The sequence below is a fragment of the Mobula hypostoma genome, chromosome 25, assembly GCF_963921235.1.
Source record: "Mobula hypostoma chromosome 25, sMobHyp1.1, whole genome shotgun sequence".
Classification (NCBI taxonomy): domain Eukaryota; kingdom Metazoa; phylum Chordata; class Chondrichthyes; order Myliobatiformes; family Myliobatidae; genus Mobula; species Mobula hypostoma.
In genome coordinates this window covers 41,988,146-42,005,642 of record NC_086121.1, presented here as the reverse complement: position 1 = coordinate 42,005,642, position 17,497 = coordinate 41,988,146, and the positions used below count along the sequence as shown (strand labels likewise).

General features: G+C 41.3%; 1 protein-coding gene across 2 annotated transcripts in view; it reads left to right on the top strand.

The window, feature by feature from the left end:
• The window catches only part of epha8 (eph receptor A8), a 390,012-nt gene that overhangs the window by 307,260 nt on the left and 65,255 nt on the right, over window positions 1–17,497 (top strand). Inside the window, exon 12 of one of the 2 annotated variants that reach the window (XM_063032813.1) lies at window positions 3,861–3,870. The exons of the other annotated variant lie outside the window; for it this stretch is intronic. Within the exon in view, the coding sequence (XP_062888883.1) occupies window positions 3,861–3,870 (10 nt within the window). The remainder of the gene's footprint in view (window positions 1–3,860; window positions 3,871–17,497) is intronic. 2 annotated transcript variants of the gene reach the window in all.

Here is a 17,497-nt window from a genome sequence, read left to right as displayed (position 1 = left end):
CTCTGTCCCTTCAGCCGGGGAGTTTCCTGAGCTGCAGGCCATGTACTGTAATTCAAGTTCACAACGACAGTTCAGAAATACTGTATATCTTCTAGTTAATGAATTCCCCGGAGAGGATTGTGAATCTGAAAAACAGATTTTAAGGCAAGATCACTAAGCCCAGGGAATCCTGGAAGTCAGGAACTATTGAGGCAAAAGAAGGAAGCATGAAGTCGATACAAAGCACTGAAAGCTCAAACAACAAACATGGAAGGAAAAACGGTCAATGTTTTGGATCTATGGTTCTTTGTCAGTACTCTGAAATTAAAATAATTTTATGAAATATGTGTTTCTTTTTATGTTATAATTTTGATAATATTTTATATTGAATGAGAGGCAAAAACATATAAAATCTAATAAACTGTCCAGAACACTTACTGCTCATTTTCCCATTAGTTGTCCCACAATCTCAGTTGAGTGTGTTTTTTTATATATAAAAAGTATATCAAACTCCAGCTTGTTAATGTCAAAGAACTATTTTCTTCAGTAGTTACTTTAATTGTGTTTCCATTTCTATTTACATCAGTGTTATTCCTGTTCCCATAATTTGCTGTATAATTGAGTTGAAGATTGAAGGTTAGGAAATGGGTTCTGGTGAATGTAAAACATAGGATCCATAATATTATTTCACTTTGCAAGCACTGTCATTGTACAAATATGCTCCAATTTCAATCTTAAACGTGCACCTCCAAAAAATGTGTTAACATTTAATATTTACGAATTCTCACAATGAAGAGCAAATAATGACTTATGGAAAATGCCTCCTCAGTTTGAAGTAAAATGTATCATTTTGTTCCCCTGAAAAATAAGAAAAAATTGAAGTTAAATACTGGGTGTGTTCTCTAGTTATACTGAAAACCTATGAAGAAATAGTCTTTTCCCTAGTCACAATATATTCATTTACAGTCACCCATTTTTCTCAAAGAATTAGGCACAAAATGAATATGGGAAATACTGAAATATAATGAAAAATAATGAATATGGAAATCTTGTTCAACTACACCCTTGCACTCTGGATTATGAAGTATGTTTCTTTTAAGTCCACTAATGCTGACTTGCCTTCGGCCACCAAGACTCTGGAATTCCCTTTTTAAGCTTTTTGCCTCACTTTCCTCTCCCATGCTTAGGAGGCTCCTTGAAACCTGACTTTCTGTCCATTTGTGTGATTTTTATAAAGGGATACAACAATATCTGATAAAACCTGATTTTCTGACAACGTGGTATTATTTACTGATACACTTCCAATATTTTGTGTGATAAAGCTCCTGAGATAGCCATATTTGTGCTGTGTGCTGTTGGTAATGTGTTTTGCAACCTTGGCCCTGGAGGAACACTTTTGCTTGACTATATTTGTGTATGGTTGAATAATAATTAAACTTGAACTTGAACTTGAAAAACCCTGGTTTTACAGTGTTTGAGGCAAGGAATATCTTTTTATACCTTGATTCGGGGAAGATGTTTGCAGGGAGACGTGACCCATCAGAATTCCCCTTCCTGCTGATAGGTATCCTTTTATACTGAGTGCTTGGGACTTGATAGCTGGAAGTATCCTGGAGCACCACAGAAGAGGCAGCAACCTGTTCTCCTGCACCACTCATTCCTCCTGAGATAGGTGCATGCCCTCCCCCCACCTACATAGGCTCCTCCGCAGACTGTGTAATGGGTAATGAGAGAAAGGGTGATGACAGATCGTTATCTAAAGAGTAGGAAGCTCAGGGCTTTCTCTCGCCTTGCCATTCATTTGCTCGGTTGTCAATTCAAATGGCCAGATTTATGAGATCATCCAGGCTGTCCTATTCATTACGCACTGTGATCTCAAATCAGACCTCTGCACTCAGCCCGTGCTGGAAAGCAGTGATGAGTAATCTCTTGTTCCACTCTTTCTCAACCACAAGTGTGCAGAACTTTACTGCATAGTCCTTCACTGTCTCTTTCCCTTGGCAAAGGTCCAGGAGTCAGTGGGCAGCCTCCTTGCCCCGCACTAGAAGATTAAATGCTCTTCTAAACTCGACATCAAATTGCTGGAAAGACTAGGCTGCTGGGAAAACTTGCTCTTGTAGAACATTGAACAAGCTGAGTAGAGGTCCGTCTAAGAGATTCATCATGTCAACTAGTTTACATGTATCATCACCAAACTAACCTGCCTGGGCTTAGACTGTCCATTCACACTGGATAATAAAATTCCTGCAGCTGTCAAGGTCACCAGAGTATCTGCTTGGTGGAGGATACACAACTCTGGTCCAGAAGCTGCCATGTGAGTTTGGGCAATAGTGGCTGAGACAGAGGAGACTGCCATGGAGGAGGAGGTGTGAGAGCCTGATGCTGGGAGTGGCACTGTCCTGGCAGAGGCTGATGAATTGCGGCACTGAATGCAGTAATACTTGCCACCAGATTCTGGCGATCGGTAGTGAGCTGCTGAATCGCAGCAGTGAGAGTTGTATTGGCTGCCACCAGATTCTGGCTGTCTGTGGTAGGGTACAGAACTCTCACTGTGAGTGCTGATACCTATTCTTTCTACCTGGACTGAGCTTGTCGCTCTAAAAGTAATATTCGCATTGCGCGAGCTATTTCTCTCCACTGACTTTGACTTCTCCTCCATCTGATCAACGAACTTTGGTTTGGGCTGGGATGTCCACTCTGTGATTAGTTGTTGCACTGCATAAGCCACTCCTGCCAACCAAACCTCCGCTGACTTTAACTTCTGTCCTACCTGACCGATGGAATTCAGGGCTGAGGTCATCCGTTCTCTCTCCAATGGGGCCATTTTCATGTTGACCATGTTTAGTCTTGCTGACATGGTGTTCAGTGACAGCTCAAGTGCAGAGGGAGAGACACAGCAGCAGGATGAACAGTACACTGAGTTTTAACAAGAACTGTGCACAATCAAAGGAAAGTAATAAACATGAGGTCAACAAGGCCACTAACGAAAATTCTCAAACTAACATCTAAGCCACTCAGGAGCAGCAACAATATTAAATAAACACTCCTTTGAAGAGCTAATCTAAATCGTAATCTTCTTTCCCCAACCGTGGACTGGGATAAGCAGGGAGCACTGCTGTCGCTACTTATTTTGTGTGACTGTATGTTCGCTGTTATCTGATATGTGCAGTGTGCGGTGTGCTTGTGTGGTACTGCCTTGACCCTGGAGGAAAACTGCTTCATTTGGCTGTATTCATGGGTATTCTTGATAATTAAACTTGAACTATGCTTTGGTCAAGACTCAACAAGGCTGAAACAAAAGGAAGGGCATTAAATATAACAATAAATAAACCCTAATTGGCTGGAATGTGCATTGTTACAAGTCTGATTGCCTACCATTTCAGCTGCCCGACTGCAATGGTGCCTAGATTCTGTGGCAGAGTCCGTGGTTGTGACATAACCTCAGTGTTTGAACATGACTAACATTAAGTTTGATGGAGTCTGGAGTTGATGCAAAGCCTCTCAATATTACCCTTTCTCACCAACTCTACCGCACACCAGGTGGCTCTGACCTACCACAGAAGGATATGTGTAGCAGTCTTGATTAATGAGTCCGGAAAGTTAGCTGAAAGTTATGACTGATATGTCCTCAGAGACTTAAATTTAGCTGTCTTTGTAGGGAAACGATAACCAGATACAAATTATGAGCGCATGTGTATGCATCGTTAAATGTGTCTGTCGATTACTGAGGCGCTCTGAACGAGGATCGGACTGGTCTCTGAGACTGTTGCTGTGTCATGTTGTGGAGCAGATCCCCCAATGGAGACAACAGCACCCAGATGTTTATGTGAGGAATATGCAGGGTCAACTGGTCCTTTGTCATATCTGAATCCATTTCGTAGGTATTGCCAAGTGGCCCATCTGCTGTTATTCTTAGTGTTATGTGCTGTAGAGCTTCGATAAAGCTGAGTGGCAGCTGAATGTTTCGAGGTACAGAGCAGCCACGATTTAACTGAATGATCCAGCACCGGAGGGGCGGAAGGATAGATGGTGTTTCTCTTTTTTAATTCAATTTACACCTCCTGTTTCAGTTGATGTATAAATATGCACTTCAGGAAAATTTGATTGGCTTTGCATAGACAAACAGGAGAGAGGCCAGGATGAGAGTGGGCCTGAAAAAACTGAACCATGAATTGAATCAGAATCAGGTTTATGTTGTGAAATTTGTTGTTTCGCGGTAGCGGTACATTGCAATACAGAACAATAAAAACTATAAATTACTAAAAGATGTATATATATATATATATATAAAGAGAGAGAGAGAGAGAGAGAGAGAGAGAGAGTTAAATGAAATTAAATAAGTACTGCAAAAAGAGAGAAAAAGTACTGAGGGAGCATTCATGGGTTCGTTGTCCATTCTGAAATCGGATGGCAGAAGGGAAGGAAGTGTTCCTGAAATGTTGAGCATGTGCCTTCATTCCTTGTTGGTAGCAATGAGAAGAGAGAATGTTCTGGGTGATGGGGTTTCTTCATGATGGATGCCACATTTTTCAGGCATTGCCTTTTGAAGGTGTCCTGGATGCCGGAGAGGCTGTTGCCCATGATGGAGCTGGCTGAATTTACAACTTTCTGTAGCTTTTTCTGATCCTGTGCAGTGGCCTCTTCAAACCAGATGGTGACGCAACCATTTAGAATGCTCTCCATGGTACACCTGTAAAAATTTGCAAATCTCTTTGGTACGTACCAATTCTCCTCAAACTCCTAATGAAGTATAGTCAATGATGCGCCTTCTTTGTAATTGTATCAACATGTTAGGCTCAGGATAGATCCTCAGAAATGCTGACACCCAGGAACTTGAAACTGCTCACTCTTTCCACTTCTGATCCCTCGATGAGGACTGGTAATTATTCCCTTGACCTCCCTTTCCTGAAGTCCATAATCCATTCCTTGGTCTTACTGACATTGGTGTAACACCACTCAACTCACTGATACATCTCACTTCTGTACCCCTTCTCATCACCATCTGAAATTGTGCCAACAATAGTTGTGTCGTCAGCAAATGTATTGATTGTATTTGAGCTGTGCCTAGCCACATAGCGATGGGTGTAGAGAGAGTAGAGCAGTGGACTAAGCACACATCTTTGACGTGCACAGATGTTGACTGTCAATGAGGAGGAGGTGTTATTTCTGATCCACCCTGATTGTGGTCTCCTGGTGAAGATGTCAAGGATCCAGCTGCAGAAGCCACGGTTTTGGAGCATGTTGATTAGAACTGAGGGTATGATTGTTTTGAACACTGAGCTGTAGTGAATAAACAGCAGCTTGATGTAGATATTGCTGTTGTCCAGGTGAACCAAAGCCAAGTGGAGAGCCAATGAAGTTATATCCATGATTGACCTATCGTGGCAATAGGCAAATTGCAGCCAGTCCAGGTCCTTACTTATGCAGGTGTTGATTCTAGGCATGAATAACCTCTCAAAGCACTTCATGACAGTAGACGTAAGTGCAACTAGGCATTAGTCATTGAGACAACTGACTCTGCTCTTCTTGAGCACTGGTATGATTGTCACCCTTTTGAAGCAGGTGGGAACCTCTGACTGCAGAGTGAGAGATTGAAGATGCCTTTGAACACACCCGCCAGTTGATTGGCACATGTTTTCAGTACCCTGCCAAGTACACTACCAGGGCCTGATGCCTGGCGAAGGTTCACTCTCTTGAAAGATGTCCTGAAGTTAGCTTCCAGGACAGAAATCACAGGGTCACCAGATGCTGCAAGGATTCACACAACTGTAGTTTTAGTCTCTCTTTCAAACCATGCTTAAAAGGTTTTGAGCTTGTCTGGGAGTGAAGTATTATAGGCATTCCTGATGTTAGGTTTTTCTTTGCAGGAACTACCGGCCTCCAAATTCTGTCAGAGTTGATGTGCATCCAATTCTGTCTCTAACCTCAATCGGAATTGTTTTAAAATAACCTTCTGCACTGAGAATGTTTGGGCTTATTTCTTTGAGTTTAGAAAGCTGAAAGAAGATCTAACTGATGTCTAAAATAAAGAAGACATTTTAAACTTGACATTGAGAGAATTTCTTTCAGTAGCCAATTCATCATAAGGGGCTCAGTCTTATCATGTGGGCTAAGCTGATCTTAGGTGATGCCTGGAAGGACAGCAGACATCTTGGTCTCTCTCTGAATCTTAGAAAGTTGTGGGAAGTGAAACCAGGACATGCAGTTCAATGAGGCCATCAGAGAGTATGCAACAACATGAGAGCATGATCTATATGAATAAGGAAAAAAAACTCCCAAACTGGAACTTGTATCTGTGTAGGTTTGTTGCATTGTTCAAAGATTAATCATCATTCATCCTGTTAGTTGATGCACTATAAGTCTGTCAGCTGTGCTATCTGCGCAGTATGACCTGCTGTGGAGGGAACAGGAATGATTTCCTGTCTAAAGGAAAGGGTGCAAGACCAGATAGAATGTGAAATGCCACAAAGATAACTACTCAGGTCAAAAGCTGCAGACTGTTTGCATCATTTGCAGTGCAGAATGACAGAAATGTCTAATTCTGAGACTGGGAGAGAAGAAATTAGAGAGCCTGGAAAGTGAGAACTTTCTTTTACAGAACACCCTTCACTTCCTTGGCTTTACCTGAACTCTGACAATTTCATACTTCCGGAGCTCAATTAGTGCTGTAAGAGAGGAAATACATCGGACATTTTTGCCCAAAAGCTTCATCAACATATTAATAACTAGTGTACCTGTTTTTTCATCTGTTAATATAAGAGTTGGAGTAGGCCACTCAACTCCTCAAGCCTGCCCTGCCTTTTGATATAATTCACTTTTGATCTTCCCCAACCCTCATCTCCCCTTCTGCACCAGTTCCCCATATTCCTCAGGTGCCCGAGGTTAAAAAGAAACTTCTACTTCCACTTTAATCGGCCACAATAATCCGACCTTATGAATTAGAGAATTGAGTTTCTCCACCCTCTGTGAGAAAATCACTCATAAACGATTGGCTCTTATCTTATTAACTATGTCTCTTTGAGATTGTCCCATGAGTGGAAGCATCTCACCATCTGCCCTGTAATGCTCCCTCAGAAGTTCATTTGTTTCATTAAGATCTCTCCCTATTCTTCTAATTATTAGAGCCATTAGAAAATGGATCTAATTTATTTATCTCCTTTGGACTGCCCCTAATACTATTACAGGGACGAGTGATTATTGTCCTGTCGTCAGAGGAGAATCCACTGCCATGAAATACTGTAAACCCAGTTGAGAGAGCAGACAGAGTATTGTTTCAATATTTGATCCAATATATAACACCATACACACTCTAGTAAAGGAACAAAGACAGCAACACTTCCTCTTACTGAAGTGGATAGTTTCCCAGATTTTGTGCTCATTTCAATGGAGCTTACTCATTCATGGGTAACAGTGACTAACGCAAGGCTGATTCCAGATCATACTGTATATTCATTAAGGACATAAGGGGAAGAATCAAAGTTTGCACAATTTTAGATGTATATAAATAATCTCAAGCAGGTGTGTGGAGAGATTGAAAGTGGCATTTTGTGATGGCTGGTTTGATGTAACAGACAGTCAACAGTAAATTACATGCTGTAGCACTTCTGTTTCTGCTTGTAGTTCCTTTAGGAATTCATTTCCTGTACTTTCTGCTTTCCTCTTCTGGCTGATGTTGCAGTCTAATATGACACTGCACAGAAGACCATCTCACATCAACTGTGAAATTGATATGCTATAATGGCACATTGCATCAGGAACTCCTCAGGCAGGGGCTGGCACATGCACAGCTCTGGACATTGTCTGTGGCAAAGATGACACAAAGAGGCATAAAGAGGGCACGTCAGTGGTCTGGCATTAGGTTTGCTAGCCGAGCCCACTTTGCCCCAGAGATTCCAGATAAAAATCGGTCTTCCGGACGCTGCTACAAGGAAGATCAGCATCAGCAGCTGCTGATATGATTTTGGGCATGGACATTTGTCGTGGAAAAGTGGCGCAATGAAATCTCTCTCAGACAGAACAGGAATTTCATTGAGTCTCTTGAGCCAGCAACATAATGATTTCTAACTTGTCTTCTAATCACTATGCATTCAATTCATCCTGCCAGGACATGCTCAGCACCATGGCAACAAGTCACACTACAACAGCTTAAATTGAAAATCAACACCTGCCTGTCAGTAGGGCTTCTATCCGCACCTTTGATTCTAGATATTGCCCTTCATCTACTTTATAAATTAGTTTTCCAACATGTGGAGATGTTGTTTAACAGAAAAACTTCTGGATCTCAAAGTGTTAAGGTTGGGAAAGAAAATCAGTCGTGAGGCCACCTTTGAGATGATTCTTGAGGTCATTTATATGGTCACTGATCCGCATTAATACAAATTGATCTACACACGCTCAATTTTCCCATGTAAATGGGAGTAATGAAGTGGAATTTAGTGTTTGCATTCAATCCTCCAAGGACAAACACCAGCAGATTTTTGTACTGGCAGAGAAGGAACTTGTCAGTCAAAAACATTTAGAAAAATATAGACCAAACCACTGGGGAAAAGAATTTGTAAATCTAAATTGAAACAAAAGAACCTTTGAAAAACATTACTAAGTTAGCTGCCATAATACAAAAAACAATCACTCATGTCTGGGTGAAATTGCCATTGATTTTCTCCAGATAAAGTGCTTTTAACACTGACAAACTGTTTCTGATCTCCACTACTCCTAACTGCTGATCCATCCCCAATTGCCCCATAAAGTTCCAACCAACTGGGCTACTGCATTGCAATGTAAAGAAGTCGCTCTTGGTCTGGCAGAAAGACTCATTTTGGATTGGATCTCCAAAGCACTGCTGTGTGCAGCCCAAGACAAATGGAACAAGACAAAAAAAAAGCTATTTTCTTTTGACTTTTCATTTATTAATTCTCAAAGTGTGGGGAGTATTTGGAATTGAGCTAACTTATGATCCAGGAGTTAATCCAATCAGAGACAAACTCCCTTTCTCAAAGACATCTGTCAGTAGAAACTCACTTCTCTCCTGTTTCTGACTCTGGTCTGCTGTGATGTTTTACTAAGAGCTCACAAATATGTACAGACGTGTCGTGGAGAGCATTCTAACTGACTGCATCACTGTCTGGCATGGGGGTAGGGTGTGCACAGAACCACAGCGCAGGATCAAAATAAGTTGCAGAGAGTTCTGAACTCAGTCAGCCCCATCATAGGCACTGGTCTCCCCAGCATCCAGGACATCTTCAAGGAGTGTTGCCTCAAAAAGGTGGTATCCATCGCCTAGGACATATCCTCTTCTCATTGCTACCATCAGGGAGGAGGTACAGAAGCCTGAAGGCACACACTCAATGATTCAGGAACATCTTCTCCTCCTCTGCCATACAATTCCTAAATGGACATAAAACCTAAGAACACTACCTCTCCACTTTCTTTCTCTTTTAGTACTACTTATTTAATTTAACTTTAAAAACATGTATATATACGTAGCATAATCTACAGGTTTTATTATTGTATATTGCAATATTCTGCTGCCACGTAACAACAAATTTCATGATATATGCCAATGATATTAAACACATTTTAATTCCACGTCCCATTCCCATTCTGACATGTCTATCCACGACCTCCTCTACTGTAAAGACGAAGCCACACTCAGGTTGGAGGAACAACACCTTATATTCCGTCTGGGTAGCCTCCAACCTGATGGCATGAACATTGACTTCTCTAACTTCCGCAAATGCCCCACCTTCCCCCGTACCCTATCCGTTATTTATTTATATACGCACATTCTTTTTCTCTCTCTCTCCTTTTTCTCCCTCTGTCCCTCTCACTATACTCCTTGCCCATCCTCCAGGCTTTTTCCCCCTTCCCCTTTTCCTTCTCCCTAGGCCTCCTGTCCCATGATCCGCTCATATCCCTTTTGCCAATCACCTGCCCAGCTCTTGGCTCCATCCCTCCCCCTCCTGTCTTCTCCTATCATTTTGGATCTCCCCCTCCCCCCTTCAAATCTCTTACTAGCTCTTCCTTCAGTTAGTCCTGACGAAGGGTCTCGGCCTGAAACATCGACTGTACCTCTTCCTATAGATGCTGCCTGGCCTGCTGCGTTCACCAGCAACTTTGATGTGTGTTGCTTGAATTTCCAGCATGTGCATATTTCCTCGTGTTTGCGATATTAAACCTGATTCTGATTCTGAGTTCAGTAGATCCATAGATGGAGACCATTATACCAATACTATTGTCAGTGTTAGCCCTTTGATTAGAAAAGAACAATTCCATTTCCTTCTTTTCCAGCATGTATAAAATCATGAGTGGTAGAGATGAGGTGAATGCACAGTCTTTTTTCCAGAGTCGGAGAATCAAAAACTAGAGGGCATAGGTTTAACGTGAGAGGGGAGAGAGTTAATTGGAACTTGGAGAGGGGGCAACCTTTCAACAAGGGGTTTTCTGAATGTAGAATGAGCTGCCAGAGGAAGTGGTTGAGACGGGTATCCAGTATGCTCTGTATGAAAAGGTTGCCTTTCTCGTCCCTTTTAAATCATTCCCCTCTCACTTTAAACTAATGCCTTCTAGATTTGGACTACCGCACCCTGGGAAAAAGACCTTGGCTATTCATCTCATCTGCACCCTTCATGATTTTATAAACATCTGTAAGGTAACAACTCCACCTCCTGACTCCAAAGAAAATGTTCCCACACTTTAATTTTAATTGGCATGCGTTTTAGTTGTACCGAACTTGGAACTACAATTATACAAATAATGTTGCCGTGGAAAATTGGCTGTGAAGAATATCCGTCTTTCTGTTTCAGTCTGCCACTTGACCTGGTAGTTTTATGGTTGAATTCTCATTGTCTATCTCTTAGGAGTGTCAAATTGGTTTAAACATAGTACAACTCCCCAGTATACAAGATCAAAGTCTGACCCCAGGTTGAGTTGCCAGGGTGTACATTTGAAGCCCCATGCTCTGTGTGTCCCCTGGGCCCACTGCCGTTACTCATGCTCAGGCTGCTGTTTCAGCTCGTATTGAATCAGCTTTATATAAGGCTCACCTTTTTTAGCTTCTATCACCAGATGATTACTTTATTTTGTTTTAGTAAAATTGTGTTAGATTTAATAACCATAACATCCAACATATTCTCTGTTGCAATATTATACAGGTCACTATTTTATTGATGCTTTGACTACCAGTTTCCTCTTTTTTCCTGCAATATTGCAGAGACATTGTTTCAGAAGGTGCTCTTATATTGTGGTCAGTTTACATTGGCAGTTTCCAATATAAATGTGGGTGTGGGAATTCATGTCAAGATTGAGGACAAGGTATGTGATTTTAAATGGGAACTGACCACATTCTGGTCCATTTATGAGCTTGACTCCTGCACATCCTTAGGTGTGTCGGCTGTTTCACTCTATGCTTTGATGTACATATGATAAAATATACTTTATACTTTATTGTCGCCAAACAATTGGTACTAGAACGCACAATCATCACAGCGATATTTGATTCTGCACTTCACACTCCCTGGATTACAAATATTAAATATTAAAAATATTAAAAATAGTTAAAATTAGTAAATATTAAAAAATTATATTATAAATCATAAATAGAAAATAGAAAAATGGGAGGTAAGGTAGTGCAAAAGAACCAAGAGGCAGGTCCGGATATTTGGAGGGTACGGCCCAGATCCGGGTCAGGATCCATTCAGCAGTCTTATCACAGTTGGAAAGAAGTTATTCCCAAATTTGGCTGTACGAGTCTTCAAGCTCCTGAACCTTCTCCCGGAGGGAAGAGGGACGAAAAGTGCGTTGGCTGGGTGGCTGATTATCCTGGCAGCACTGCTCTGATAGCGTGCAGTGTTAAGTGAGTCCACGGACGGAAGATTGGTTTGTGTGATGTGCTGTGCCGTGTTCACGATCTTCTGCAGCTTCTTGCGGTCTTGGACAGGACAACTTTCATACCAAGTTGTGATGCACCCTAGAAGAATGCTTTCTACGGGCTAGAACGCTTTCTAGAATGCTTTCTAAATACACAAAACTGAAACTGAACCATCTCTGCAAGTCCTTAACTCTATAAGGTGGATGTAATTTGTGTAATTGTGTAACATTGCGCAGTAATGGATTGGCATGTCTTTCACCACTCCCAATTTTTATGAGAGAAGTTACCAATTCACTAGCACTCATTATATACAATGCAGCTCAGGGGATATTATTTAGTATCAATTCATCCTTGATATTTCCTTAGACTAGCAAGTCCTTGCTGAATCTCAGTAAACCCATCATCCACCTCGACTTCCCCTGTAACCAAGTCTCTTCACATTCCCATTAGCCCTGCCATCCATCCACACTTACAGTAGCTAGTTGATCTACTGACTTCCACTGTGTGATAGGGGACAATCTCTGTGGTCAGTGGAAATGCATGCAAACTCTACACAGACAGTAACTGAGGCCAGGATTGTACAGAATTAACAACCCGGAAAGAGGCCTTTCCACCTAGTGAGCTAACCTTCATGTGAGCGGAATGGACACTGCTTTGACCTCCCTTTGTCACTTTATCCACACCGAAACTTGGATGTTAATGTAGGAAGTGAACTCTAAACCTGAGCGGTTGGAGAACAGTGGATGATCTTACAGAACTTGATAAAGTGATGAGCCGCAGAGATAAGGTGGACAATAACTGTCTTTTCAACAGAGGCTGCTACATAGCGACATTTAAAAAAATCTTAGCCACATGGATGTAAGAGGGTTATGGACTGCGTAGGAGGGAAGGGTTAGATTGATTGTAGAGTTTATATTGATCAGCACAACATTGTGGGCAGAAGGGCCTACACTCTGTTGTACTGGTCTATGCTAAATGTTCTATGAACACAGGGAACTGGGTGTAAAAGAGTGGGCACCATAATTAGCATGGATATGTGGGGCCGAACAGCCTGACATGATGCTGTATTGCTCTTTGTCTCTATGACTCTTTTACCTCAGTGATCTCTGAGTGAACATCCCCCTGCTTGCCCTGTTATACTTCCTACATTTCACTTTCTGTAAATGTCCCCCTCATTCCTGACACATAAAGCTGTGTGGTTATTATCAAATTAATCCCATCGTTTCACTTCTCTGGCATTGCCATACAACCCATGGCATTCGAACAAAGCAACATAAGGTTGTTTATAACCAGTCTGCTAGATAACCTCAACAGGCTGAACGGCATCTGAGGGGGAAAGATGCTGTCCCCCTGTTTCAGTCAAAATCCTGCATGTGTCCCTCCCTTTCTGCAGACACTGCTCGACCTGCTGAGTTCCTCCAGCAGATCGTTACTCCAGATTCTGGCATCTGCAGTCTCTTGTGTCTTGCATGATATGAGGTGATTATTTCAAATGGTGAGTCTCTTGACAGAAGAACTGAGTGCAATCTCCTTATTCATATATTAATTGGCTCTTAACAGAAGTGCTTTCAGGAACTGAAGCTACCTTAAGAAATGATCTGAAGTCAGCTCATTCACTACAAATTAAAGTTTGAAATAGTTTAGATGAGCATTTTTAAATGTGATATAGAATAGAAGCTCAATTTCACTTTTGAGATTTTTTTCAAAGAGCACTCTGAGCCAGTCCACCCTACATTGCCTGGAATAAATCACTAACTTATAGAAATTTCAGCACAGAACAGCTTTATCTTCATCATTTCTGCCTTAGGTCTGGCTGATTTAATTTAGTTTCGACCCACTAGTCCTGTTTAGTGTCAAGTGTTTTTGTAATTCATTCTCATATGACTAAGCTCCAGTTGTCATTTACTTTCAATGCCTTCGATCTTCCACAGCACCTTGCAAACAAAAACAAGTAACTGCTCCACTTCTGAATGCAGTGCTGCTCTTAACTTCTTGTCAAGATTCATTGACCACAAGAAGCAACACTTCACAATTCATCTGCACAAACTTTTCGTAATCAGGAACTGATCATCCCTAACCTAACGTTCAGCTTTCTCCTGTCATTCCTGAGAGTTCTCCTGGTCTTCTTTCAATGTTTCAATATTATGTCTTAATTGCAAGGCTCAGAACTAAATGCCTTGTTCAGAGATAGCAGTGTAACTCTCCTCTACAATCACTCTGAGCACCGGTGCCCCACAAGGCTGTGTACTCAGCCCCCTGCTGTACTCACTCTACACCCATGATTGTGTAGCCAAGTTTCCATCAAACGCAATATTTAAGTTTGCTGATGACCCAACAATTGCAGGCCATATATTGAGTAATGATGAGTTTGAGTACTGAGAGGAAATTAAGAACCTGGTGGCATGGTGCGAAGACAATAACCTACCCCTCAACTTCAGCAGGATGAAGGAATTGGTTGTTGACTTCAGGAGTAGCGGACCGCACGACCCAATTTACATCGGTGGTGCGTAAGTGGAACAGGTCAAAAGCTTTAAGTTCCTTGGGGTCAATATCACAAATGACCTGACTTGGTCCAACCAAGTAGAGTCCACTGCCAAGAAGGCCCACCAGCGCCTTTACTTCCTGAGAAAACTAAAGAAATTTGGCCTGTCCCCTAAAACCCTCACTAATTTTTATAGATGTACTGTAGAAAGCATTCTTCTAGGGTGCATCACAACTTGGTATGGAAGTTGTCCTGTCCAAGACCGGAAGAAGCTGCAGAAGATCATGAACACGGTGCAGCACATCACACAAACCAATCTTCCGTCCTTGGACTCACTTTACACCGCACGCTGTCGGAGCAGTGCTGCCAGGATAATCAAGGACATGACCCACCCAGCCAACACAGTTTTCGTCCCTCTTCCCTCCGGGAGAAGGTTCAGGGGCTTGAAGACTCGTACGGCCAGATTTGGGAACAGCTTCTTTCCAACTGTGATAAGACTGCTGAACGGATCCTGACCCGGATCTGGGCCGTACCCTCCAAATATCCGGACCTGCCTCTCGGTTTTTTTGCATTCTCTTACTTTCCATTTTTCTATTTTCTATTTCTGATTTATAATTTAAATTTTTAGTATTTACTATCGATTTGTACTCCAGGGAGCGGGAAGTGCAGAATCAAATATCGCTGTGATGATTGTACGTTCTAGTATCAATTGTTTGGTGACAATAAAGTATAAAGTATGAAGTATAACACTGGTATGAAGTACTTCAGACATAAAGTTCTGACAATACTTTCTAAAATATGGATAACACATGTTCAAAACATATTACATCCAAGAATAATATTCACAGTGGCCAGACATTTTTATTCCAATTCCCATTCCCATTCCAACGTGTCGGTCCAGGGGGTTCTCTTGTGTCACGCTGAGGCCGTCCTCAGGATGGAGAAGCAACATGCATATTCCATTTGGGTAGCCTCCAATCTGATGGTATGAATATCGATTTCTCCTTCCGTTAAAAATATCTCCCCCCTTCCTCTATTCCCCACTCTGACCTTTTACCTCTTCTCACCTGCCTATTGTTTCTCTCTGTGTCCTCTCCTCCTTCCTTTTCTCCCATTGTCCATTCTCCTCTTCTATCAGATTCCTTCTTCTCTAACTCTTGATCTTTCCCACACACCTATCATCTTCCAGCTAGCCTCCTTCCCCTCCTCCCTCCTTTTTATTCTGGCATCTTCCCCCTTCCTTCTCAGGCCTGAAACGTTGATTGTTTATTCATTTCTGTAGATGCTGCCTGACCTGCTGAGCTCCTCCAGCATTTTGTGTGTGTTGCTTTCTCTGAGTATGTTGTTATTGCCCTGGAAATTTTGTATTGACACGTAATTGAGGACATAATATTCTAGTATATTTATTTCATTGGCTCTAGAAAGCTAGAGGTTCACTTTAAGCCTGAACATGCAACTCAGGGTAACAGTGCTGAAGGAAAACCACACGATCAGAGGCAGTGTCTTTCAAGTGATATGTTAGATCAAGGCTCTCTCTGTTTGTTGTCTTAAATTGACATAAAACTGCCTGCATGTCAGCAATGAAAAAATGCAAGGCAACTCATATTGGTCAGAAAATGGTCTTCAACTTTCTTTACACAGATACTGAGTGTATTCAGAATTTTCTGTTTTTATTTCAGATTTCCAGCATCCCAACTCTTTTTGATTCTTAGCTTATCTTGGTCCCCTAGCCTCATTAAAATTGATTGATTAGTCATTTGCCTCATTGCTTTTGGTGAGAAGTTTGCTGCTGGCAAATTGACACCTTACGAAACAGCCATGCCATATCAAAAAATAATCCATTGGATAATATTGGTAAATTGCTTTATCATTGTTACATGTACCAAGCTACAGTGGAAACTTCTGTTTTGCATGCCATCCATATAGATCATTTCATTACAACAATGCATTGAGGTAGTTTGAGAGAAATTATTAATAGAATGCAGAAAAAAGTGTTACAGTTACAGAGAAGGTGCAGTGCAGACAGACAATAAGGTGCAAGAACATGATAAGAAAGAATTTGAGGTAAAGAAGTATATCCACATTAGGACATGAAAGTTTTCATATGAATGAAAATTTTCCCCTTCTAAAAACCTCATATGCAGAATTCCATATCCTTCTGATAAATTTAATGTCCACCTGAAAATCAAAGGGAAATAATCATCTTTTATGTTCTTTATTACTTGCAAGATTTATTTCTAAGAGTCTAGAAAAAGCAGAGGGAAATTACATCGGTGTGGGTCTCAGTCAAGGTTTATTTATTCCATATTTTTATTTTTGTTCTTCTTCACATTGCACGATTGCATACCTTGTTTTGTTTTGCTAACTATAAAATAACTCTTTAAAAGACAGAATGTCAGAAGTACCCTCACTCTGGCTCCTATCTAGACAATTGTAAATACTGTAGATAGAGTCACTTTACATTTCGACCTACAGTCTTGTTTGTTGGAAATTCACCATCTCGATTACTCAAGACATAGAGTTGTACAGCAGAGAAACACTCCCTTTAACCCAAACAGAGTCATAATGAGAGAGGTTGGTGGGGGGGGGGGTGGAGGGGGGTGTGGTTCAAAGTCCGAATTAGATCAACACAGGCCTTTATTGCAGGAGAACGAACACATCTGAACTGATTCCAAAACTTCTGGTCTGTGGAAATTTCTCACAGTACAATTTACAATTTTGTCTTATAAGTTAATGTATTTTTGTATAAAGTCTTACAGCTGACAAAATAATTTAAACTAAGGGATGTGGATAAGGAGGGAAGGAGTGAATCACCTCTCTTAGATTGTACGAGCATTGGTAGAGGTCAGAAGGTTCTGATAATGAATCCGGTAGCCCGGGACATAATGACACAGGGGCCTCAATCTCTGAATATAAAAAAGATGCAGATGCTCGAAACCTGAAACAAAAACAGGAGATGTTGGAATGTGCAACAATGTAGGCAGTAAAGGTGGAAACAGAGCCTACGTTTCAGCTCTGAGACCCTTCATTTGAGCTGACATAACTCATTGGGTTAGTCTTCTGGAGTAGAGCCTTTTGTGTATGTTAATGATGATACTGTGATATTTTCTGACATTCAGTTGTGTATAGGCTTGGGTGATAGTTAATTCCATGAATATCTTTAATTTTGT